Below are 25,367 nucleotides of genomic sequence, written 5' to 3' on the forward strand. Positions count from 1 at the left end.
TGGGGTAGGTGTAGGGTGGGTGTGACCCAAGAGAGAATGGCACTCACCAAGCAAATTATTGATCAGGAAATAAGGGATGGGTCGGGGGAGGCTCTGCAAACTTCACGTGCAATTTGGGAAAAGTTTCCTTTTCCGTGCCTCCCGCTGAGGAACAGGTGGTGCAAAAGCATACCAAGAAGTGGTTGCTGGGGCCAGGGATGTTCTGGAGGTTGAAGCCTCTGGGTTTCAATGTCAACCGCCCCTCAGCTCCGGTCACACCTCATCTGTAAGCCTCGGGTTCCCCGGAACCCCTCAGGTAATAACCGCGACGCGAGCCGAGACGTCACTTCAGCGGCGACACTGCAATCCCTCCCTTGAAGGAGACAAAAACCTAACCGAGCCCAGGCTGGCGCTGCGGGGAGGGGTGAGGGCTGCCCCCGAGCTGTCCTTGGGTGAGGGGGTTCCTCCGCACACCCTTCTCTGAGGAACAAAATCTATGAAAAGTTTCGCTCCTTTCGTTTTCAAGTTTACATTTTGGAAACAGTGTGGTCCTGCAACGTCTCACTCAGCCTGGGGAGGGTCTGGCGTTCCCGTCCTGCCTTCCTTGCCCTGAGCGCTCGCGGCACCCCGCCGCACCTGGGAACGGCGGCCCCTGAGATGGCCGCGGCCGCTTCCGGCTCCGCCCACCGCTGTGGCCGCTTCCGGCTCCGCCCACCGCCACGGCCCGCCCGCCCCCCTACGTCCGCCTTCGCCCCGGAAGTGGAAGTAGTGACTGAGGTCGGGGGGCGGAGTCGCTGCCTGGAGACGGCGGGAGCTCTTTCGCCATGGCGGCCGGGCCGATCTCCGAGCGGAACCAGGGTGACTGGAGGGAACGAGCCAGGAATGGGCTTCGCGGGTCGGGAGGCTCCTCTGTGGCCGCCAGTGTTTCCGTCGGGGAGGGAGACTGGGCTTCCCCGGGGGCGCGAGACCGGCCCGGTGCCCGCTGGGGGCGGGGGGGGGGGGCGGGTTCGGGCCAAGGCCTGTAGGCGTGATGCTTTCTATGCCCAATCTTCTGCCTTCCCACTGATAAGAAAGTTGTAAAGAGAATTTGCAGCAGAACTCTAAGTTAGGCTTAAGAAGATTCTGTTTTTCCTGTAGAAAGGGAGGTGTATGGGCTTCATCTAACGGGTTTTTTTGTTGTTTTCTTTTTGCTCCTATACCCTGTCTCCACCCCCACTTACCCCGCTTGGTTTTCACCTTCATGTTCCTGTCGTCCCCTTTCCTGTCCATTCCTCTCGGCCCTAACCCCCTTCTCCCGTCGTCCAGATGCCACCGTGTACGTGGGGGGCCTGGACGAGAAGGTTAGCGAACCGCTGCTGTGGGAGCTGTTTCTCCAGGCCGGGCCGGTCGTTAACACCCACATGCCCAAGGACAGGGTCACTGGTCAGCACCAAGGTGAGTCCGTGCACTGCTGCACTGAGGGGACACGCTGCTCTTTGAGAATCCCAGCAGTATTCGCGGCTGCTTTGCAATAAGCAACCTCAACATTTCTGTCTCTTACGTCTGTGCACAGTTTGTTTCTGGGACCATTCTCAATGGAAGTGAGGTTATTCTTTCTTATTTTGGGTGCTTTGGAAGGTGGATGAGGTGTACTCCGTTTTGCACCACTTCGCTTAAGTTAACCTCCTCCCTTCTACTTCTCCAGGCTATGGCTTCGTGGAATTCTTGAGCGAGGAAGATGCTGACTATGCCATTAAGATCATGAACATGATCAAACTGTATGGGAAGCCAATCCGGGTGAACAAAGCATCAGCTCACAACAAAAACCTGGATGTGGGGGCCAACATTTTCATTGGGAACCTGGACCCAGAGATTGATGAGAAGTTGCTTTATGACACTTTCAGCGCCTTTGGGGTCATTTTACAAACCCCCAAGATCATGCGGGACCCTGACACAGGCAACTCCAAAGGTTATGCCTTTATTAATTTTGCTTCGTTTGATGCTTCGGACGCAGCGATTGAAGCTATGAATGGGCAGTACCTCTGCAACCGCCCTATCACTGTGTCCTATGCCTTCAAGAAGGACTCCAAGGGTGAACGTCATGGCTCAGCAGCCGAGCGCCTTCTGGCAGCCCAGAACCCACTCTCCCAGGCTGATCGCCCTCATCAGCTGTTTGCAGATGCACCACCTCCACCCTCTGCCCCCAATCCTGTAGTATCATCATTGGGAACTGGACTTCCTCCACCAGGTAAAGTTTTTGATTCAAACTATGTTTTTTTTGGGTTTGGTGGGTAGGGCAGGAAGAAGGAAAAAGAATAATAAAGGAGGATATTGAGTCACTGTGTGATGAGAGGAAGATTGAGGTGTGATGGTTGTGATGGGGAGAAAAGTTGCTGTTTCTCCAGGAAGTTGAAGTTGTTTGTATTGGCTAACGTTTTTTTGAGAGAGCTGGGAGGAGGAGAAAAGAGCCCATCCTACGTGGAGAGGCCACGCTGGAACAGGCTCGCTAAAGACATTCTCTCCTCACTATCATTAATTCTTCTTCCATATCCTCTATAGGCATGCCTCCTCCTGGCTCCTTCCCACCCCCAGTGCCGCCTCCTGGAGCCCTTCCACCTGGGATTCCCCCAGCCATGCCCCCACCACCTATGCCTCCTGGGGCTGGAGGACATGGGCCCCCTTCAGCAGGAACCCCGGGGGCTGGACATCCTGGACACGGACACTCACATCCTCACCCATTTCCACCGGGTGGGATGCCCCATCCAGGTAGGTGTTCTTTGCTGGGAAAGGGAGGGATGAGCTTGAAAGAGGATCTCTATCACCACTTATTTCTGCCCTTTTTCCTTTAACAATAATAGATAGTTCCAGAGCTGAACTTTCTTTCAGACAGTATTTTATAAGAAGAAACACAAAATACTTTACTCTGTTTACTTTAACAACTGCCACCCTGTCTCCATTTAAGTTTTTCTAAAGGGTATAACTATACTTGCTGTTTTTTGTTTCCTTAACTTATACTTCCTCTGACTTTTACCCCAAAGCAGTGACCTAATTGCTAAATCTAGGGGACACTTCTGTTCCTTATCTAGTTTGACCTTTGTTCTTACTCAAAACTAGCCCTGCCTTTTTAAAAGAAATTTTATTGGATTTATTGGAGCATTGGTTAATAAAATTATATAGGTTTCAAGTGTACAATTCTGTAATACATCCCCTCACCATTTATTCCCCTTTACCCATTTCTACCTCCCTCCACCCCCCTTTCCTTCTGGTAATCACCATACTGTTGTCTGTCTATGAGTTGTCTATGTCTTTTTGTTTGAAAATCTTATCTCTTGGTTTCTCTGGATCTTTATCTTTCTGTCTCCTCAATCTCAGCCACTTTAGTAGACTCTTTTTTCTCTGTACCTGTGTAGTTTCATTACTTGCACACCGATGCTTCCTGATCTGTATCTCTGATTCATGATTATTAACATTCTAGACCAGCCGTGGGCAAACTATGGCCCGCGGGCCGGATCCGGCCCGTTTGAAATGAATAAAACTAAAAAAAAAAAAAAAAAAAAAAGACCGTACCCTTTTATGTAATGATGTTTACTTTCAATTTATATTAGTTCACACAAACACTCCATCCATGCTTTTGTTCCGGCCCTCTGGTCCAGTTTAAGAACCCATTGTGGCCCTTGAGTCAAAAAGTTTGCCCACCCCTGTTCTAGACACTAATCCTGCTGCTAAATGGACAGCTCCACTTTTCTACCCTTCCCTTTCAACCCTATTCTTCCTCTAGTATTCTTTGTTTTCAGGTGCTTAATTCAGAAATCTTGGAGCTATGTTTGACTATTCTATCTTTGGCATCTGCCCTGACTGCCAGTGCCCAATTTCAGACTCTTATACCCTTACTAGAGGCCCGATGCACAAAATTCGTGCAAGAGTAGGCCTTTGCAGCCCTGGCTGCCTCTTGGCCCCGCCCACTGGTCGTTCTACAGTCTGGTCTAATTAGCATATTAGCTGTTTATTATATAGGATTCTTTCTTTTTTTTCTTTTGTTAATCCTCACTCAAGGATATTTTTCCATTGTTTTTTAGAGAGTGTGGAAGGGAGAGAGGAGGGAAAAGGAAGGAGAGAGAGAGAAACATTGGTTTGTTGCTGGCCACATGCATCCCTTGACTGGAATCAAAACCTCAGCCCTTTGGGTGCACGTGCTGACAATCTAATTACTGGCCCACACTGGTCAGGGCATCATACTCTCATTATTTAACATCTAATTTATTGTAGGAACTTCCTCTCACTTTGACTCCAATTTTCTCTACCTTTGATAGTTTCACAGAGTTATTTTTCTAAAACACATGTTTGTACATCCTTACTAAAAATTATTCTGTTGTTTCCTTTTATCTACAGAGAAATTCCAGACTCATTGCCATAGCATTCTAGACTTTTCTTGATCTGGCACCTGGTTAACAAAATTACTGGTTCTCCTGGAACTTGGTGTTGCTAAAAAACACCTATGATTCTAATCTTTTCTGCCTTGGATGTTCTATTCCTACTCTGTCCATCAGAAAAATTCTTATTCATCCTTTAGAAATAGATCTTTGCTCAGATAGTATCTCTGTGACCTTTCCAAATTCTATCAATAGACTAATTCAGCGGTCATGAGGACCGAAAGGTTGGTGACCGCCGGACTAATTCACTCCATTTGTCATGTACTTCTGCAGCACTATTACAGTGCCTAAATCATGGAAAGAGCAAGTGAAGGAGGGAGGAATTGCTTGGGTAGTTGGTTGGTTTGTACTGTTGGAATGTGTTCAAGGATAGGTGCACTTTTTAATCAGCCTTATTTTCCATACTCTTCCTGATGTCACTCCATTTTTTTTTCTTAAAGATTTTTAAAAATATATATTTTATTGATTTTTTACAGAGAGGAAGGGAGAGGGATAGAGAGTTAGAAACATCGATCAGCTGCCTCCTGCACACCCCCTACTGGGGATGTGCCCGCAACCAAGGTACATGCCCCTGATTGTAATCAAACCTGGGACCTTCCAGTCTGCAGGCTGACACTCTATCCACTGAGCCAAACCAGTTAGGGCTGTCACTCCATTTTAACTGCCCTTTCTCTTGTGTGTCTGTCATAGGCATGTCTCAGATGCAGCTGGCCCACCATGGCCCTCATGGCTTAGGACACCCCCATGCTGGGCCCCCAGGATCTGGGGGGCAGCCCCCACCACGACCACCACCTGGCATGCCTCATCCCGGACCTCCTCCCATGGGCATGCCGCCTCGAGGGCCTCCGTTTGGATCTCCCATGGGTGAGTAGGCTCTAGCCACCTCCCATCTCCTCATACATCATGTTCTTGTGGCTTCCTTTGTCACACCTCTTTTCCCCTGCTCTGTCTATTCTCCCTGCATTCTCCCAGCATCAACTATCTCCTATTTCTTGCTTTTACTAACTTTTCTTTCTCTTCTCACAGGTCACCCAGGTCCTATGCCTCCCCATGGTATGCGTGGACCTCCTCCACTGATGCCCCCTCATGGATACACTGGCCCTCCACGACCCCCACCCTATGGCTACCAAAGAGGGCCCCTCCCTCCACCCAGACCCACTCCCCGGCCTCCAGTTCCCCCTCGTGGCCCACTTCGAGGCCCCCTCCCTCAGTAATTTCTCATGCTCTTTCCTCTTGTTTTATTTCCCCAATATCTTTTCAATTCCTTGGACCAATCAGAGTTGCTGTAGTTTCCTGGGGTTAAGGCCTTGATCCCATTTTTTTTTTTTAAGATTTTTTTACTGATTTTTAGAGGGAAGGGAGAGTAATAGAGGGAGGGAAACATTGATGTGAGAGCAAAACATTGATTGGCTGCCTCCTGCATGCCCCCTACTGGGGATAAGCTGGCAACTCGGGCATGTGCCCTGACCCAAAATATAGCCAGCAATCTTTCCGTGCACGGGAAGATGCCCAACCAAATGAGGCACACCAGCCAGGGCCCATAGGCCTTTTTTTAAAGTGTAATTTTTTAAAACAGGAAGTTGTTTTTTCTATGTTGGTCCCAAGTGTTTTGCAGATGTACAGAAAATAAAGCTAAATTCCTTGTCTATTCTTTGTGGTGTTTTCCTTGACAAAGTAACTTTTTTGTAAGAAGAGGTGTCTGTTTATTGGGAGAAAAATGATAATGTAGGAGTGAGGGCGTTTATTCCACATTTAAAGACTTAGTTTTTAATGTGCTGCTGTAATTGTTGGACCACTGCACTATGGCAATTGTTTCCTTATGTCAAGCTTATACAGTTAGTTAATAGGATGGAGACTCAGTATCAGTGGCAGAGGGTTATTAAGTGAGAACAGAAGTAAAGTTACTGGAGATATGCCGGCAAACTGAAGTAACACGCACAAAGTGATTCAACATAGTGCTGTTTGTAGTAACCAGATTGGAAACAACTCGTATCCATCAGTCAGGGACTGATTGAATAAACTGGTAAATTCACACAATGGAGTACTGAGCTGAGTAGAAAGTATGCGGAAGATGCTACATACTGTTGTGAAAAGATCTGCAGGATATAGAGTAAAGATAGTAACACAGAATAATGTATAGTGTGCCACTTTACCTATCTTACGGGTTGTACATAATGAATACATTTGTTTATATTTAAAAAATGTAAGGATAAACCAAAAACTAGTGGAAGTTGATACAATTAGCAGACGGGAGGAGAGATGGAGGAAAGCTAGCTAAACATCTACGTTAATGTGGTTTTCTTTGGAACCATATACTGCAAAACAAAGTTGGAATTGGGACATAGGAACTCTGATTTACATCACATTTGAATCAAAGACTTTCAGTAACTAGACTAAATCCAATGGCTTTTTTTCCTCTTTCTGTTCTTTGCCACATTTAATTTGGTTGTATCACCCCCTTCTCGAAGCTATCAGCTATCAGTTTTGACTTATGTAACCATAAACTTTCCTAAACCCTAGGCAAGAAAAGGTGAGCCTGGCCCTCTTGCTCTTTTGTTTCATTTCATTCTCTGACTGACATTTTTGTGGTACCTACAAGGACTGTGCTGGGGCAGCAGAGGATGCGAAGATGAGCAAGGCCATTCTGCTGTTAATCATTACCAAGGGTATAGACTGACATTTATTACTATGAAATAAAACATTTTGAGAGGGGGCTGGGGGCGGCCTAGAAGGGGTCAATTGGCGGGCGGGCGGGGGGGGGGGGGTGGCGGGGAAGGGGATATATGTAATACTGAACCATAAAGATTTAAAAATACATATTTTGAGAGCACAGGGAAGGCTATCTAAAAAAACTTCCTGGAAAAAAGTGATACTTGAATGTTTGGTGTTGAAGGCAGGATGAGGTCAGAGCCGGTTTAGGAGCTCCCACAGATTAGTGCTTCTCAGCTCTTTTTCACATCACGGCACAGAGCCATTTGAAACGGCATACTGAGGGCAAGGGACATGGCTGCTTCAGGCTGGAGGCAGTTGGTTCAGGAATTCTAGCTGTCCCAGGCTTTGCCGAGAAGCCCAAAGTGCTGAGGGAATTAATATCTGCACACATTGTCAAAACACTGGTTGGGAAGCTGTTGTCCATGATGGAAGCCACAGGAGGGATTTAAGCAAGGGAGTGGCAGATTTGTGTTTTAGAACCATGGTAGCAGTGTGAAGTAGATATGAGAGATGAAGACCGGGGCAAGTACCAAGTTATGTATCAGGCAATAATTCAGGTGAGAGATGAAGTAAATGAGGGCTGTAGCAGGAGCTGGGATGAAGACAAAGAAATACATTGGGGAGGTATTTAAAAGCAAAATAGTAGGACTTGTAGTTAGAATGGATATAGTGAATGAAGGGGACAGTGGAATCAAGGGTGAGAGTATGTAGCAGGAGGAATTTTGGGGCCAGGATGGAAACAGTAACCACTATTTTCTCTATTACTGTAGATTAATTTGCATTTTTCTTGAACTTTATATAAATGGAATCATATAGTATGTACTCTTTTTTTTTCTAGTATGTACTCTTTAAGATCTGGCTTCTTCATTATTTGTGAGATCTTTTTATGCCATTTTATATAATAGTTCAGTCTTTTAAAAATTTGTTACATAACATTCCCTTCAATGAATATACCACTATTAGTTTACCCAAGTTTAATGATTTTCTGGTTAACAGTTGAAGTTTTTGAATATTACAAGTAAAGTTGCTATGAAAATACTTATACTTGTCTTTTTGTGGGACATATGTACTCATTTCTTTGCTGGATCAGATCTGATTTGTTTGTAGAGGATCACTTGACTGCTGAGAATAAGTTTCAGGGGAGCAAGATTGGAAGCAGGGAAACCAGTTAAGAGGCTGTTGCAGTAGCTATAGACAGATGGTGATGGCTTAGACTAGGGAGGAAGTGATGGAGCTGGTGAGAAGTGGTGGATTCAATATACTTTGAAGGTAGGGCTGACAAGACCTGCTGACGTAGAGATGAGAGAAAGAGAAAAAAGATAACTAACTTCATGTCTTTTTTTTTTTTTGGCCTGAGCACCTTAGTGAAGAGGCAATCCAGGAAGACCTGGATCAGAAGTTTATTTATGGATCTGTGAAGTATGAGATGCTTAATAGATATCTATGTGGTGATGTTGGATTGACAGATGGAGATTTTGAGTTTTGGCTTGAGGGAAAGATCTGGACTGGAGGGGTAAATATGGGAATCACCCGCATATAGACAGCAGTAAAGTCATGGGACTACCTGAGGTGACCAAGGAGAACAGAGTAGGTGGAAGGGCCCAGGACTGAGCCCCTCAGAACTCTAATGTTAATGGACCCAGCAAAGGGAACTGTGAAGAAATAGCTGGTGAGATGCATGGGGTCGTGGTGCCTGGAAAAAACAAGTTTTTCCTCAGACATTAAAAAGAAAAATATAAGCTTTCTCTCTATAAGTATAAGATTTCTATTTTAGCAAATAATGATCAGTGGAGAGTATGCAAAATCACCTTAAAGAGAAGAAACAGCTCCCTGCCAGCAGTACTTGGCTATAACCTAATTGGAAATATTAGCATACTTAAACAAAGAATGTGTCAGCCTTGGAAAAAGGTCAGCAATAGAAGCCTCGTAAAGGGAGAGTCCTTGAGAACCACATGGGCACAGCTGTTGCAAGTACCATCCTGGAAAGAGTGCTTTTGCCAACAGTTGGAGTAGCCAGGCTGCCCATAACATAGAGATGGGGGTGGAGGATTGTAGCCAAGAAGAGTTTTCTGAACCCATTGGCGCGACTCCTTACTGGGGATGGCCAGATGCCATTAAAGATACAAATACTCCTGTTCAGTTATGTCCCTGTGCATTTACACATAGACACTGACTCTGATTTAGCTTAAAGGAGGAGAATGTGCCGGATGTGCAGGCATGAGTTTTCATTCAGTCTGAGTGACAGTTAAATTTCTCATGGCCAAGGAATGTGTACGTATTATGGCTTTATATTTCATTAAGTTGTTAACAATGAGTATTTCCTAGATGTAGCCTTGGAGTCTTTGAAACCCAGGCCCACATCCCTATCAGTGGTAAATTCAACACCACAAATGCCACCTGTGAGGTCTCTTGGGACCTAGTCTGCCCGTCCTCTCCATATGACATACCCCAGCGCTAGGACACATCCATGTTTAGCAAAGCAGAACCACACAGTGTTAGATCCGAAAGGGAGCTGATGTAGCATCTCATTCAAGCCCTCCATTTGTCCGATGAGAAAACTGAGTTTCAGGGAGGCAGAGAACGTGACCAAAGCCCAGAGCTTGTTAGAAATGATAACCCGCACCCTAGCTGGTTTGGCTCAGTGGATAGAGCGTCGGCCTGCCGACTGAAGGGTCTCGGGTTCGATTCTGGTCAAGGACACATGCCTGGGTTGTGGGCTCAATCCCCAGTGGGGGTGGGGGTGTGTGTGCAGGAGGCAGCCAATCAATGATTCTCTCTCATCATTGATGTTTCTCTCCCTCTCCCTTTTCTGAAATCAATAAAAATATATTTAAAAAATAAAGAAATGATAACCCAGGTCAGAGCCCCTGGTCAGCTCTGCCCAGCATATCCTCAGGCCTTTCCTGGAATAGGTAGGCACCTTCTGCATGTACATCCCCAAACCACCACACAGCCAGCCCCTCACCCCTGGAGCTGGATGTCACCGAGTGGTATGTCTTGTGTCTCTGAGCCCAGGTTATTGGTACAGGGACAAAGGAAAGATGAAAGCAAATAACTGGAATCAATGCCCCGTTTCCTGCCCTGGAAGCAGGAGTGTGTGTGTGTGTGTGTGTGTGTGTGTGTGTGTGAAAAGAAAGTGGGGATCGGAGCCATTGGAGCCAATGAATAGAAGGGGAGCTGTCCAGTGGGTCAGGCCTGTGCAGCCCAGCTCCTCCAGTACTCACCTCTGCGGCCAGTGCCCGAATGGAGGATGGGGAGGCCTGCGTGTACACTAACCATCTGGACTGTGTCTGGACAGACACGGCAGGGCCCCAGGAGTCTGTGCGGCTCAGGATGGAAACCACTCCTTGTTATTCCCGCGTTCTCTAAGTGGCCAGGTAAGCCGGGAGTCTGAGCACCCGGCCTTTGGGAGAGCGGGTGGGAACGGTTCTGGCTGCGAGCGGTGGAGAAGGGGAAGGGAGGTGCTTGGACGGCCGCGAGGACCCCTGAAGCTGTGGCTCCTGCCATTGTGGGGCTGGGGCACCGCGAAGGGGGCCGCTGCCTCCTTCCCCACCTGCCGCTGGCTCCGTCTTCCCGCGGGTCTCCCTGAGCTCGCTCTCTCAGTTGCTTTCATCTTTTCCCAGGAAGGGCTTGGGAAGGGTTTTGTGTCCTCTCCAGCTGTTCCCGTGACAACCCCCTCGTCCTTCACCATGTCTCCCTGGTTCCCTGAGTCCTTCCCCATCCTTTTTCCTTCTGCCCCCCCACCCCCAGCAATGGTCTCTCCCATTGCTCGGAGGCACTGGGGGTGGGGTGGGGTGGGGGTGGAGGCGGGGCCGGAGAGTGTGGGGGGGCAGGTCTGCATTGCCGCTTCCCCCGGTACCGGAGCAGTCGCTGCTGCTGCCGCCAGCCCCGCGCCCGGCCGGGACCCCTGCCCTCACCCGGGACTCCCTTTCCCGGGGGACCTAGCCCAGGTGAGACCCCTCCTCTCCGCCTCTCACCTCCACCCCGCCCGGGGCAGGAGCATCCTTGCCTTGCAGCCATTTTACCCACCTATGCTTTGCTGGTGGGGAGGGTGACCGTCCCCGCTTTAGGGGGAAGGGATTGGTACTGGCTTGAATGGACATTTATTTCGGTTGCTGTGCTGATTATAATATATATGCAGAGAGAGAGACAGAGAGAGAGAGGATGTTTTCTTTACTCCCCTCCTCCCCTCCTCCCCTCCTTCCCTCCTCAGATATTGACAGGGTGGGGGGTTGTTAGGTGGAATAGGGTTCCCTCAAACTCCAATCCCCTCCTCACCTTGGCGACTATCCCCTCCCCCCCAATGATTGATAAATGACCTTGGCTGAGGCCAGAGGATGGATGCTGCCTCAGTCTGCTCGCCTGGACTTGGCGCGGGGGGGGGGGGGGGGGGGGGGCGCGGGGGGCAGTGGAGGAAGGGCAGGTGAAGGAGGGAGGGAAGGGGGGTGAAAAATGGAATACTGGGTAGGTAGAGATGGTAAACTACCAGGGTTGGGGTGTGGGTGGCTGGTCTGGAGGCATTTGCTCCCAGGTGGGGGGGAAGGGGTACTGAGTGATGATGGGCACTGGTCCAACAGCAGGACCAAGGGTGAGGGGAGGCGCTGAGAATCGGTTCAGTCACTCCTCCCTTACAGCAGAGCAGCGGTGGGATGGGGGGGGGGCGGGGGGTTCGCCACAAATGCTGGTAGAGAAGGTCTCTGTGCCTGTGTCTGTGCTTGTGTAGAGGTCTCTTCCTTCATCCCTGCCTCTCTGCCCTCCGTATTCCAACGTGTGCGTTCTCAGCTGACACCCTCTCCCCCCTCAGAAATGTGGCTGCTCCATCTTCCTGGGGTAGGATGTAGGGAGGGGAGGTGCAGCCTTGGCTGTCCTGGGGTGGGGGCTGAGGCTCAGTCCCCCAGCTGGAACAGGGAGGTGTGCTCCAGTACCTCCTCCCTCCTGGTCCCCACCCCCCCGCCCGCGCCCCCCCCCCCCCCCCTGGATGTTTTGATAAGTGGCTGCTTCTTAATGACCTTGTCACCTGGGCTAGGGTGGCCTGGGGAGTCAAGGTGGCTTTGAAAGTCAGGTGCTTGAATGGGGTGGGAGGTGGCTTCTGGACTCTCCTCTGATCCAGGGTTGAGTGAGTTATCCCGAAAGGCAGCATTTGCTCAGGAGTCCCAGTCCCCCACTCCTCTGCCAAGAATGTCATTTGTCCAGGCAGGTGAAGCCAGCCAACCTTAAAGGGCTGTGTAACCCTGAATCTTGTCTTCTTTAGCCTCCACCTCTCCAAGTCTTGTCTGTCTCCCACAGGCTTAGCCACCCTGTGCTGCTGTTGGAGCTAAAAATAGCATCACTTTCTCACCAGCACAAAGAATTTGTCTTCTTTCTCTCTCTCCTGACCTCCTGGGCTTGTTGGCCCTGGGGGAGCTGGCTGTTGAGCCATCTCATATCCTGCGGTGGCTCTAGGGGCCTTCCCTACCCTACATGCACCCTCAGGGGTAAATAGTGTTAACAGACACTGGGTATGGCTCAGGAGTAAATAGTGTTAACAGACACTGGGTATGGCTCCTGGTGGGTCCATCTGCCTCCTTCAGGATTTGAGGGGGAGAGCCTAGCTGGGAAAGAAAGAAGAGGAAAGCAAGTTGCCATGCAGTGAGGGGATTCCACAGTTCCCTCTCTTTCATAGCGGATGGTTTGGACCCTGATCCACAAAGAAAAAAAGGTGGCATAGGGGTCACTGGTTCTGGTCATGGTGATCCACTGCTCACACCTGTCCTTGAGGGGGTAAGGCTCTGCTTGCCAGTGCTTCTCTCTGAACCACATAGCACTACTTACCCCTTCTGTGTGTGTGTGTGTGTGACATTTAATGAAGGCCTTGGATGGAGGCAGGATATGTTAGGGGAAGGATCTCTGGTGAGAATCTAGTCCTGCTTCCTCTGCTTTATGAAGGAAGTAGGGGTTCTTCCACGTCTCCCTCTGGAGGATGTATTTTGGGGGGAGGAGGCTGAAGGCCCCCTTCCATACCAGCCTCCTACGCAGTGCGGTATTTGTGGACTCCTTTTCCCTAGACTACTGGAGGAGGAACAGAAAGAATTAAGGGGGATTAAGAGGGGAGGCCCTGGAGCAATGAGATGCTACTACTATAGACTTTACTTACTTATTTATTTATTTAATATATATTTATTGACTTCAGAGAGGAAGGGAGAGGGAGAGAGAGATAGAAACATCAATGATGAGAGCGAATCATTGATCAGCTGCCTCCTGCATGCCCCCTAATTGAGATCAAGCCCGCCACCCAGACATGTGCCCTTGACTGGAATCGAGCCCAGGACCCTTCAGTCCAAAGGCTGATGCTCTATCCACTGAGCCAAACCAGCTAGGGCTGCTCTGGACTTTAGACCCCACATGTTGGAAGGGTATGCTCGATCAGTCTCCTCCACTCCCACCCCACCAGTGCTAATATCCTGAAGGAAGGTGACAGCAGCCAATCATTACCTCTTTCTTAGCTTTTGATCTGCCCTCTTCTCCATGGCCTCGGGTTCTAGGTCTCCTTTTTTTGAGTGTCCCTTTGTTTGTCTAGCCAGGGACAGTGTGGGCCAAGCTGCTGGAATTAGTTTGAACACAGACGGGTCTTGGGATTGTTTTGGGAGGACATTGGACAACAACACCCAAGTATGAACCCTGCTTCATTCTTGCCGGTTCCTGCTTCGTTTCCATTGTTCAATCTAATAGGAAGGAAATGAATATTTATAGGATATCTACTGTGAGATTAAACTCTCCCACGGACTTGGAGAAATAGAGATGATTATCCCCAGTTTAAATCTAGGCACACTGAGGCTTAGGGAAGTTAAGTAACCTGCCCCAAATTGACTAGTTAAGTAAATAGCAGACTTGGGATTTCAACTTAGGTCACATAGCTGTGTGTACTTTGTGCTGAAGCAGCCTTTCCCTGCCAGTTTCCCTGTCTGCTGCTCACCCTCAAGAGCATTTTCTGGGGTCTTAGGAGCAGAGGGCATCTCACTATATCATTATTGCCACAAAGAGTAAGAACTAATATTTATTCATCACTTTTTATGTGCCAGGTACTATGGTAAGGAGCTTATGTGCTTTTTTTCCCTTTTTTCTTTTGTGCATTATGTCACTTAATGCTTATTTTTCCCTAAGAAGAAACTGAGGCATGGATGTTCAGAGACCTGCCCGTGGTCATTTAGCTAGTAAGTGCTGAAGCAGGAAGTCAAACCCAGGTCTGGAAGCGGAGCTTTTACTCACGGGGAGATGTTGGGAGGAGGCCTCTCCTTGGGCGGCGTATAAACATGGAACCTGAGGGGAGGACTTTGGAAGCTCCACCTTCAGATGCCATCAGTGCCCTGAAGGCAACAGGTCGGAGGATTTGATGCTCCTTCTACACATTCTCCCAACGCTCTGACCTTAAAGCAGGCTAGCACAGGGGATTCTGGTTTCTCCTATTTCCTGTTTTATTCTTTGCAGGTTGGTGGTAAAGGAAGGGATTTGATCTGGATGTGGGGTGGAGGGTCAGGAGAAGAGTTCTGTGTAGGTGACTGTTACTAAAGGGCCAATCCCATGGATCTAGTCTCCAAGGTCAGAGTCAGGGGGTTTATACTGAATGACCTGCAGTTGGTCCCAGCAGTCATTCCTTCTTATCAAATGCGAGCTTGAAGCAAGGAGGCCATCTCTGTCCCACATGGTGCAGGTGGGGCTCTGGGTCGACAAGAGCTCTGTATTGGCCTTTTTTTTTTTTTACCATCTTAAGCCTTACAACCTCTTTCTTCTCCTTCTTATTTCTAGATATCCAGAGGTGCCTGGAAGAGAAGTAGGCGCTTTTCCTGAGTTATCCTGGCTCCCCAGCTTAGCACCCCCAAGCTGGCTTCCCCTCTCCTTCTCATTCCCCTACTTCCCCTCTCCCTTCCCTATGTACCCAACTGAACTGGGTGTAGGCCACACCTCTCCTCCCTCTTTTCTTCTCCTAGACATTCATTGGCCAGGTCCTATTCTGTGCCCAAAGATACTTGAACACACTTCATCAAAGTAACTGGGAGAAGGGTCTTTCTGACTCCACATTCTTGAGCAAAAGCTGAATAAGGAGCAGGGAGCGGGGGAGACCTGTCATGGAAGAGGGCTTCAGAGACCGGGCAGCTTTCATCCGTGGGGCCAAAGACATTGCCAAGGAAGTCAAGAAGCATGCAGCCAAGAAGGTGGGGAAGGGCCTGGACAGAGTCCAGGACGAATATTCCCGCAGATCCTACTCCCGCTTTGAGGAGGATGATGATGACGATGACTACCCTGCTCCAGCTGATGGCTATTACCGTGGGGAAGGGGCCCAGGAGGAGGAGGAAGGTGGCGTCTCCAGTGATGCCACAGAGGGCCACGATGAGGATGATGAGATCTATGAGGGGGAGTATCAGGGCATCCCCCGGGCAGAGTCTGGGGGCAAAGGCGAGCAGATGGCAGATGGAGCACCCCTGGCTGGAGTGAGGGGAGGCTTGGATGATGGGGAGGGCCCTCCTGGGGGCCGGGGGGCGGCACAGCGGCGGAAAGATCGGGAAGAACTGGCCCAGCAGTATGAGACCATCCTCCGGGAGTGTGGCCACGGCCGCTTCCAGTGGACACTCTACTTCGTGCTTGGTCTGGCGCTGATGGCCGATGGTGTTGAGGTCTTTGTGGTGGGCTTCGTGCTGCCCAGCGCTGAGAAAGACATGTGCCTGTCTGACTCCAACAAAGGCATGCTGGGTAAGACACCCTGGGGCCGCTCCAGCCCCATTCTGCTCCAAACTCTGTAAACAGGGGTTCCTCTGCACTTCCCCCTCACACACACCCTCCCGTGGGCTCGGGTCACAGTGAGGTTGTTTGTTCAAGGGGGGCCTCGGGGAGGACAGCTGGGCTGGGGCTTGGGCCGGTGGTTGGGAGGTGGCCATAGTGGGAGGGACCCTATTTAATGTTTCTTCAGAGCCTCTCCTCTTGCTATCCTGCCCCCTTTCCCTGATTGCGGCAACAAAAAGTCAGTATTCAAACTCCCTAGGTGATACGGGAAGGGTCAGTTTGGGGTGGTGGGAGTAGGGGAAGAATCCTAGGCCTGCCTCCAGCCAGAGAAGCTCTTGGTCAGCCTTGGGAGTCAGGGGCCAGTGGGTTGCCCTTCCTGATGGGGACCCTGAGGAAGGGAACTCCCAGACTCACTCAGAAAGGGTCTCAGTCTTGCTCCGCCACCAAGTTACCATGAGCTATTGGGCAGGCTCCTCTTCCCCTGGGGCTCTGCTTAGGCCTGGGTAAAATGCAGAGTCTGGAATAGATGATTTTTAAGATTGATTCCAATTCTGAATTTATGAATGAAGTAAGAAACAGGATTGTTTTAGGACCAGAAGTGTTGGGATTATAAGGATTTTGTGGGGAGGATTTCCTGGGTGGAGTAAAGGACTGGAGCTCTTTTCCCAGGGAACATGAAAGAGACCTCCTGCTAATTTGAGGGCCTCAAGGCAGAGAGGATGGAGGGGTTCCTGGGCGGGTTTAGGAATTCATTCCTCATTCCAGGCAAGCCAGAGATGGGGGTATTGTGTGTCTGTGATAGCAAGAGAGAGAGAGAAGTAAGAGTGAGCAAGAGAGAGAGTGAGAGGGAGAGAAAAGAAAATTCTGGGTTTCTCCTGTAGCTGTATTCCTGCCTTTGAACCTCTAGCCTGCAGAGATGGCCTTCCCATCTTTGCTTCCACAATTCATCTTTTCTCACCTGCTCTCACCTCTGGGTGGAATTAGCTTTTAGAAGACCTTCGAGTCCTTGATCTATTCGGCTGCAGTTTCAGATCATTTAATGTTCAGTGAATGGAAAAACTAGGTGGGTCTATAGACTCATACCCTCCCTGCCTCTTCCTCTTTCCAGGCCTCATCGTCTACCTGGGCATGATGGTGGGAGCCTTCCTCTGGGGCGGTCTGGCTGACCGGCTGGGTCGGAGACAGTGTCTGCTCATCTCTCTCTCAGTCAACAGCGTCTTCGCCTTTTTCTCATCTTTTGTTCAGGGTTATGGCACTTTCCTCTTCTGCCGCCTCCTTTCTGGGGTTGGGTGAGTGTCCACCTCCTAAGCCCCTGGAGGGCAGGACTATGCTGTGGTCACTGTTATATCCCTGGGGCCCAGCACAGTGCCAGGCACACCAGAAGCACTTTAAGGACTAGTATGTATGAGTTGAATGAATGGATTCCTTTCTCCTCCCACCATCTTCAGGCCAGCTTCTCCCTGTCCAGGACCTGCCTACCGTCTGTCCGGAATGCCATTCCATGTCTGTCCCATTCCTGAGCCTTCCACCCCGCCCTTTAGTTCCATTCTGAGCCTGACTCCATGAAGAGGCCTAGTGGTCTCATCCTCACATCTGGTTATCTGTGGACCCTCGAGTCATTCCCTTCCCAGAGCCTGCATATTTCCTGCATTTGACAACCTGAACTCTGAAACCTTGGCCCATCCTGTTCCTGCACTTCTCCCTGCATGTACTTTCTCCTCGTTTCCAAGCTATTTTCTGGTCTGCTCCCTCATACCTGCTCTCAGACTCTTCTTTGCCCTTTCTTTCTGGGCGGGTGGGGAGGGGGACTTTCCCTTTTTCTGTAATCATCTTCCCTTCCTTTCAACTCTGTAGTATCTTCAAGATTCAATGTTTGTCCCTTCTCTTTCCCTTCCACCTGCTGGCCTCCCACCTTTCCTGCTGCTTGGTTCCCAGGGTCCCAAGGATGCGTGCTTGATGGATGGTGGTGAGGGAGTTTGAAGGGCTCTAGGTGTGAGAAGGAGTCTCTTCAAAAGGGTCTGGATGATGGAAAGAACTGGGTGATGCAGAGCACTGGGGCAGGAGATGAAGAATAGGGCCATTTCCAATGCTGAATTCTTGCAATGCCCTCCAGGATTGGGGGGTCCATCCCCATTGTCTTCTCCTATTTCTCGGAGTTTCTGGCCCAGGAGAAGCGTGGGGAGCATTTGAGCTGGCTCTGCATGTTTTGGATGATTGGTGGCGTCTACGCAGCGGCTATGGCCTGGGCCATCATCCCCCACTATGGTGAGCAGCCCGCAGGGAACGCACCCTGGATCGTCTCCCCCCTCTCCTGTGCTCCCTGTGGTGGGCACCCCCAGCCAATGGCCTCTCTGCTGAGTCTATGATTGTCCCTCCCAGGGTGGAGTTTCCAGATGGGGTCCGCTTACCAGTTCCACAGCTGGAGGGTCTTTGTCCTCGTCTGCGCCTTTCCTTCTGTGTTTGCCATTGGGGCTCTGACCACCCAGCCTGAGAGTCCCCGCTTCTTCCTGGAGGTGACTGGGCTGGGGCTGGGCTGGGGGTAGGGCAGCAGGGGCTCCTGTGTTCAAACACCACTGTGTGTTTGGTTTGATCCTATATAGCTGCCTGCCTTCCTCACAGGGTCCATACTCTGTTGGGTGTTATCTTACTTCCTTTGTATGGAATGCATCTCTAGAAGGGTTCTGTGGGTGGAGAAGCCAGGGACTTGTTCAACCATGGGTGGTTCAAAATTTTACAGGCAGAGGCCCTGGCCCTGACTTCACAGCTCCAGAAAAGTTCTATTCCCCCCCCCCCCCCCCCCCTCCCCAGTTCTCCCTTCCAACTATATCTTGGTCCAACAGGTTTAGGACTGTCTGACTACATGCTTGCCCATCATCATCATTTGCTTGTTTTGTTTTCTTTTTTACCATTTTACCAAGGGATCCCTAGGACCTATGCTTGTATCTAGCTCCTGGACTCCCCCCACTGTTGCCCAAGTCTGATTATATCTTGCTTGGGGCCCTTTTAGAGTGGGTGATGGACCCGCCCATAGGTCAGGGGTTGGGGGTGGGGAGGTTTTTTGTGTTCTATGACTCCAGAAGCCAGGCTGGGAGGAGGGGGGTCTACAACCCAGGGTCAGGGAGGGGCTAACCTGGATACGGGGATTCTGTCGGCTCTAGAATGGGAAGCATGATGAGGCCTGGATGGTGCTGAAGCAAGTTCATGACACCAACATGCGAGCCAAGGGACATCCTGAGCGAGTCTTCTCAGTAAGCCACAGTCCTACCCTTCAGTCCTCCAAGCTGCTGCACCCCAACCGCCACCTGGCCCCTCTCTGGATACCCCAACCTTCCTAGGCATCTATGACAACACTCTCTCTCAATGACATCTCTTAGGGTATCCTATCCACCCCTTCCTCCCATTTTGATAGTGTGGGAGAAACTGAGGCACCTGGAAGGAATTGGGAAATGCAGATAGATGAATGCTCACTCCTTCTCTCGACTCCAGGTAACCCACATTAAGACGATTCATCAGGAGGATGAGTTGATTGAAATCCAGTCAGACACAGGGACCTGGTACCAGCGCTGGGGGGTCCGGGCATCGAACCTGGGGGGGCAGGTAATAAGGGATTGTATGGTGGAGAGAGAGAGAAGGAAGTGGGAGGAGTGGAGAGGAAGGCAGTGTGTGGGGTGATAGGTAAACTGAAGGGAGGTGGAAGGGTAGAGACATGGGGATATGGGGGTGTTAGAAGTTAGTGCGGCCACTGTCTGACTTAGTTCTATTTCGCTTAGGTTTGGGGGAATTTCCTCTCCTGTTTTGGTCCAGAATATCGGCGCATCACTTTGATGATGATGGGTGTGTGGTTCACCATGTCCTTCAGGTGAGAAGGTGGGTGGGGTAGAGGGTATGTAGTGGATGTGATGGCGTGTGGGTGGGGAGAGAGGTGGAGAAAATGGAAATGAAGGGGGCAAATAATGAGGGAAGGTGCTGTTCAGATCCCCTCTGATCCTTCACCTTGCTCCTCTCCACTATTCATTAATCCAACACACTGTACTATAGGCTGAACAGTATTAAGTTTCTATTCTGTGTCAGGTACTGTGCTGGGCTGAAATAAATGTAGTCCCAGTCCTCACGGAGTTCACATCTTGGGCAGGGAGCTAGACAAAACTAGCATAAGGCAGTGTGATGAGTACCACATGGGGCGGGGGTGGGGGGTGGACGGGGAAGTACAAGATGTTCTGGGAGCACAGGAGAGGGGTTTCCTAGTCCAGATGTGAGTTCTGAAGGATGAATGGGAGTTAGGCTGAGGGTGGGTTAGGGAGGATGTTTTAGGCAGAGGGAAGAGCAAATCCCTGGAAGATAAAGAGCATGGTGGGAGGGTTAGAAGAACCACTACAATTGGTGAAGGGAGGAGTGGTGAGAGGTAAGACTGGAGAGGTGAGCAAGGTCCTGACATGGGCTGATGATCCTCGATCTCCCCCCTCATTCTGGAATGCCTGGTTCCAATCCCTGAGCCCTGTCTGATTCCATCGCCCTTGACTCTTCAGTTACTATGGCCTGACTGTCTGGTTTCCCGACATGATCCGCCATCTCCAGGCGGTGGACTACGCAGCCCGCACCAAAGTGTTCCCTGGGGAGCGCGTAGAGCATGTGACTTTTAACTTCACCCTGGAGAATCAGATCCACCGAGGGGGACAGTACTTCAATGACAAGTATGTGGGGATCTTCATACCGCACTCTTGTCCCTCTTCCCCTTGTCTTTTATGAATCTGGGCGTTTTGAGACATGTATTTTTGTGGCAAAGATCTGTGGTTTCTCCTCAATGCCTCAGCTTCCCGTGACTTCACTAAGGGAATGAGCCTTGGAGGAGGGGATGAGGAGGAGGGAAAGTGCCTCTCACCATCCTGTCTTCCAGGTTCATTGGGCTGCGCCTGAAGTCAGTGACCTTTGAGGATTCCCTGTTTGAGGAGTGTTATTTCGAGGATGTCACATCCAGCAACACGTTTTTCCGCAACTGCACATTCATCAACACCGTGTTCTATAACACTGGTAAGGTGGAGTGGCCGGTGCCTGTCAGACCAGAGGGTTGGGTGCGCTTCAGGAGGGGCCCCTAGCTCAGGTTCTCAAGCTGAGCTCTCTGGAGCCTTGAAGGAAGGATGGGGCACACTACCACCAATAATTCCAAAACTCTAATGGAAATTGAACATGTTCCTGTGATAGTTAGTCTATACGACAAAAATACCAAATTTCTTTGCCTTTGCCTAGAATTAAAACAATTCAATGTGGCTGTAATAATGCCCTTTTGAAGAGGACAAAAATCATTCAAAGCAGGGCTCTTGGGAAAAATAAAAACAAAAGAGATATTTGGTGAGGAAAAGGTTGGAAATCATTGCATCAGTCCATTTCTTTAACAGTGATTCTCAAACTGTATGCACATGAAATGCTGGAATTGTTAGACTGCCGTTTCCCACCTCTAAATGGAGTACTGGGTGAGCTTTTCCCACTTTGCAGGAAAAGATAATGGATAGGGCTTTCAATGGTCTTACATTTTCCCCCCAGTATTTTTTGCCACTGCTAATAGCAAGGCAGACAAAAAGCATCAATAGGAAGCAGATTATTTTTCATTTTTTATAAGAGAACATTTATTTGGAAAATCACAGAGGTAGAAGTAATTACTAGAAGAAATGGGCTTAGGAAAACAAGTTACAGAGGCAAAGGAAGGGCCCTGGGAGATTAGAAGTGAGGAAGGTAAAGGTGATGTGTCTGAGGGGGAAGGGGGAGGAGGAAGGGGAGAGGGGAGGGAAAAGGTGTAGACGGGGGAAGCCGATTATTGATTAAAAAACTTGGAAACAGTCGCACTGTTTCATGTAATAGACCACGGACATTTTCTGCTATAAAGATTTCTTAAAAAAAAAAAAAGATTTCTAGTTCCTATGGTGATGTTATTTGATGTTTTGCAATAAGTGCTAAACTCCACAAAGGCAGAGGCCTGAGCCATAGCAGTGGCAGCTCCTTCTCCCATTTGACATGACTGCCTGCCTGTCTTGACCCTCCCCCCCAGACCTGTTTGAGTACAAGTTTGTGAACAGCCATCTGGTGAACAGCACATTCCTGCACAACAAGGAGGGCTGCCCGTTAGATGTGACGGGGACGGGCGAAGGGGCCTACATGGTGTACTTCGTCAGCTTCTTGGGAACGCTGGCTGTGCTTCCGGGGAATATTGTGTCTGCCCTGCTCATGGACAAGATCGGCAGGCTCCGAATGCTTGGTACGGGGGAGAGGCTGGGCGGTGGTGTCAGAACTGATTAGGGTGCTGCGGGGAGGAGAGAGTGTCAACAGGCTTCTCACCTTAGCCAGAGAAGGCTCTCTCTCATGTCTTCGGCTTGGGGGGTGGCTGCAGGGTGGAGTGGGGCCTGGCCCGGAAGCTTCTCCGCTGAGTAAAGGCAGTAGACGGGATAGCAAGTGCACAGGCTTTGAGGTTATAGGTTTTGAATCTCAGCTCCACCACCGACCTTGGGAAGTTCCCTAACCTCTACGAGCCCAGTTGTATCCTCTGGGAAATGGGGGTGATGCCAGAACCTGCTTCATAGGGTTGACATATTAGGCCAGAGCACATACGGCATCAGGTTGTTTGGCCCACAGCTGGCATTGAAGTGGTTGGTGCTGACATGATTAAGGAGGAAATGATGAGGGAGGCTGGGAATGAGTGGAAAGCCTTCCTTTTGGGGAACCTTGGAAAAAGTCTCATCTTTGGCTGCACTCAACACCAGTCGATGGGACGGGGTGGGCAGTGGATGGGTGCCGTTGTGGCCAGGCTCACGCTGCTCTCCTTTCCGGTTCCAGCCGGCTCCAGTGTGATGTCCTGCATCTCCTGCTTCTTCCTGTCTTTTGGGAACAGTGAGTCAGCTATGATCGCTCTGCTCTGCCTTTTTGGGGGGGTCAGCATCGCATCCTGGAACGCGCTGGACGTGTTGACCGTTGAACTCTACCCCTCGGACAAGAGGTAGTTGGAATGTGGTGGGGGCAGGACAGCCGTGTGAGGGCATAGAAGGTGGGGGAGAAGTGGGGTGAGGAAGAGGGGTTGAATGGAAAAAGCATCTTTCGGGGGTAAAAGGATATACGTTTCCATTGAGTTTCTCCTCTAAGAGCTGGTTAGCTTTGAATTCACTCCTTGAAATCGTACCGATTAACCTAATTTTCCGTCTCCTTACCCCTTGCCTCCCAATTTACCTATATTCCCTGCTGTGCGTCCCTCACCTCTCTGACCTCTGTCCTTCTTCTCCCTCTTGGACATTGCCTGCCATCTCTCCTTTACTTCCTCACACCTGCTCTGCCCCCACCAACCCTCCCTGCCTCTTTCTTTGTTTTCCTCACCGTCTGGCCCATTTCGTGCTGCACTGGGGGACCCCTGAACAGAACCACAGCCTTCGGCTTCCTGAACGCCCTGTGTAAGCTGGCCGCCGTGCTGGGGATCAGCATCTTCACGTCCTTTGTGGGAATCACCAAGGCTGCCCCCATCCTCTTTGCCTCTGCTGCCCTTGCCCTTGGTAGCTCTCTGGCCCTGAAGCTGCCTGAGACCCGGGGGCAGGTGCTGCAGTGAGGGGCTCTCTGGGACTTTGGGGGTGGCAGGCACACTGTGAGACCAACTTCTTCCCTTCCCCTGCCCTGCCATCCTGGTCCCGAGCCCGCCCTCCCCATGCCCATGTTTGGTGTCTTAGCCTTGTGTATGTGTGCGTGTGCATGTGTGTGACCCCGTGGGCAAACACTATAGGGAAGGCTCCTTCATCCCAGTTTTGGGATGCAGCTCTACTCCCCACCTCCTACCACCCTTGACTTTGCACAAGAGAAGGCTTGGCCCCACTCTTCTCCCCGTTGTTAGTGAGGGGGGAGGGGGGTCTTTGCTCTTCTGAGCTCCAGGGTCTCCAGAACAGGCTTCCTGCCTTCCCCCATTTCCTCTGCCTATGCCCTGGTGAAATCATGGACGCGTGGTTATGCTGGGGGCTGCGGCTTGGTGTAGACCACGGACCAAAAGAACTTCAACTTAAGAGTCAGAAGGGCCTCGAGTGCTCTCTCACGCCTCCTGTTGGATGCTGGGGGAGTAGCAATAAACCTCAGACCCCTAGCCTCTACTTCCCCCTCAACATAGGCTATACGAAGCCTGGATTTTATGAAATTAGCTTTCTGGTTCTTATTTATTTATATGTTAAGTTCTGAAGCAGCTCCGCAGGACTATGTGTGTGTGTGACTGCGTGTGTACACTGTGTGTGTGTATGTGCCATGGGGGTGGGGTGTCACTATACTGTCCTACAATACAAGCCAAGAGTAATTTCAGCAGACACACACAACCCTGCCTTCCGTAGTACCTCCCCTAATCTTGTTTCTGTGCCAGGCCTGGGAGGGAGGAGCCTGAGGCCAGGCTGGGATGAGTACCAGACCAGTCCCGGGAGATCTGAGGGTCCCTTCCTTCCTCTCAAGAAGCACAGGCCTCTGGAGTGAGAGGCTCCACTCACTAAAGCACAGATTGTTACAGCGCAGCTGCCCTCCCATCCCCAACCGATCCCTTCAGTCGGGGATCCGGGGAGGGAAAGAAACCAGGCCTAAGGTCAAACCAGCAGATCAAAAAGCACAAGGAGCAGGGGCCTGCCCAGCAATTCCTCTGAAGTGGAAAGAGGGTGGGTAGCAAGCCAGGAACCCCCTAATGCAGGGACCAGAGCCTCAGTTTCCCCATTTCAGCCTTTCCACACAATAGCCCCTGTAGGTTAAGCTGCCCCTGCTCCACCCCACTTTGTGTGGCTGCTTTTTTTGGTGCCCCGCTCCCCACCAGTGTAGCTGTGATGTGTTGTAGTTTTTAGCTGTTTGTAAAATGTTAAGTTAAAAGGAAAAAAGTGAAAACAACAACAAAAAAAGAAAATCCAAACTCATCCTTCTCATGCTGCATCTGGTGCCCCCACCTCTGTGGTCACTCCCCCCGTTTTGTAACGCTGAACGAGGTGGTGACTGTTGAACTCTCTGTGCTCAAAGGACTGCCTTCTCCTCCAGTGCCCAGTGTACGAGTGTGTGCCCTTCCTTCACCCTTCACTTGCTGGATGCAGCCCTCTCTCCTGCACCCCCTGGAGGGACCCATCCATCTCCCTTGTTCTCCTGGGGAACCCGAAACCCAACTCTATTGATGTGAAAAATGAGATGAAAAATATTGATGAAAAATAAAAAGAAAACAACCAATCCTTAAGATCCAAAATGACTATGTCTGCTTCCTTGCCTCTGTTCTGCCTGCTGGAAGGGACGATGGTGAGATGGGAAAACACCTCTCTCCAAAATGAAAGCCAGAAGAACATGAGGTATCACACTGGTTTCCTCAATTGGCCTCTCTATTCTGATTTTTCCATTTCTACACGTGGAGGGCCCTCTCTGTCTCCCAGATTTGAAGACTTGGGGTAATGTCCTACAACTCAATAGCAAAAAAAAAAAAAAAGAACAACCTGACTTAAAAAATGGGCTAAGGACTTGAACAAATATTTCTCCAAAGAAGACATA

General features: G+C 50.1%; 2 protein-coding genes and 1 long non-coding RNA gene across 4 annotated transcripts in view; 2 read left to right on the plus strand and 1 right to left on the minus strand.

The window, feature by feature from the left end:
- The window catches only part of LOC138995637 (uncharacterized), a 41,258-nt gene extending 40,655 nt beyond the window's left edge, over positions 1 to 603 (minus strand). The window contains exon 1 of the long non-coding RNA XR_011468655.1: positions 48 to 603. This is a non-coding gene — a long non-coding RNA (uncharacterized lncRNA). The remainder of the gene's footprint in view (positions 1 to 47) is intronic.
- A 163-nt stretch (positions 604 to 766) lies between these two features.
- Positions 767 to 6,036, plus strand: SF3B4 (splicing factor 3b subunit 4). Its single transcript, XM_070396398.1, has 6 exons — positions 767 to 837; positions 1,285 to 1,413; positions 1,664 to 2,206; positions 2,518 to 2,724; positions 5,079 to 5,252; positions 5,415 to 6,036. Exons 1-6 carry the CDS (start codon positions 804 to 806, stop codon positions 5,600 to 5,602), a joined length of 1,275 nt encoding a protein of 424 aa, XP_070252499.1. The 5' UTR covers positions 767 to 803; the 3' UTR covers positions 5,603 to 6,036.
- Positions 6,037 to 10,287: 4,251 nt separating this feature from the next.
- SV2A (synaptic vesicle glycoprotein 2A) lies at positions 10,288 to 25,071 on the plus strand. 2 transcript variants are annotated; one of them, XM_070397545.1, is made up of 13 exons: positions 10,288 to 10,477; positions 14,883 to 15,824; positions 16,963 to 17,143; positions 17,968 to 18,119; positions 18,234 to 18,367; positions 19,013 to 19,102; positions 19,341 to 19,451; positions 19,625 to 19,713; positions 20,381 to 20,545; positions 20,749 to 20,882; positions 21,895 to 22,101; positions 22,677 to 22,836; positions 23,250 to 25,071. In XM_070397545.1, the coding sequence occupies exons 2-13, from the start codon at positions 15,203 to 15,205 to the stop codon at positions 23,431 to 23,433; spliced, it is 2,229 nt and encodes a 742-aa protein (XP_070253646.1). In that variant the 5' UTR covers positions 10,288 to 10,477; positions 14,883 to 15,202; the 3' UTR covers positions 23,434 to 25,071. The 2 variants fall into 2 exon arrangements, with proteins under 2 accessions (XP_070253646.1, XP_070253644.1); XM_070397543.1 differs by lacking the exon at positions 10,288 to 10,477 and adding an exon at positions 10,936 to 11,050.
- Positions 25,072 to 25,367: the final 296 nt, after the last annotated feature.

This window comes from Myotis yumanensis, unplaced genomic scaffold (genome assembly GCF_028538775.1).
Source record: "Myotis yumanensis isolate MYYU_CA2020_CCGP unplaced genomic scaffold, mMyoYum1.0.hap1 SCAF_17, whole genome shotgun sequence".
Classification (NCBI taxonomy): domain Eukaryota; kingdom Metazoa; phylum Chordata; class Mammalia; order Chiroptera; family Vespertilionidae; genus Myotis; species Myotis yumanensis.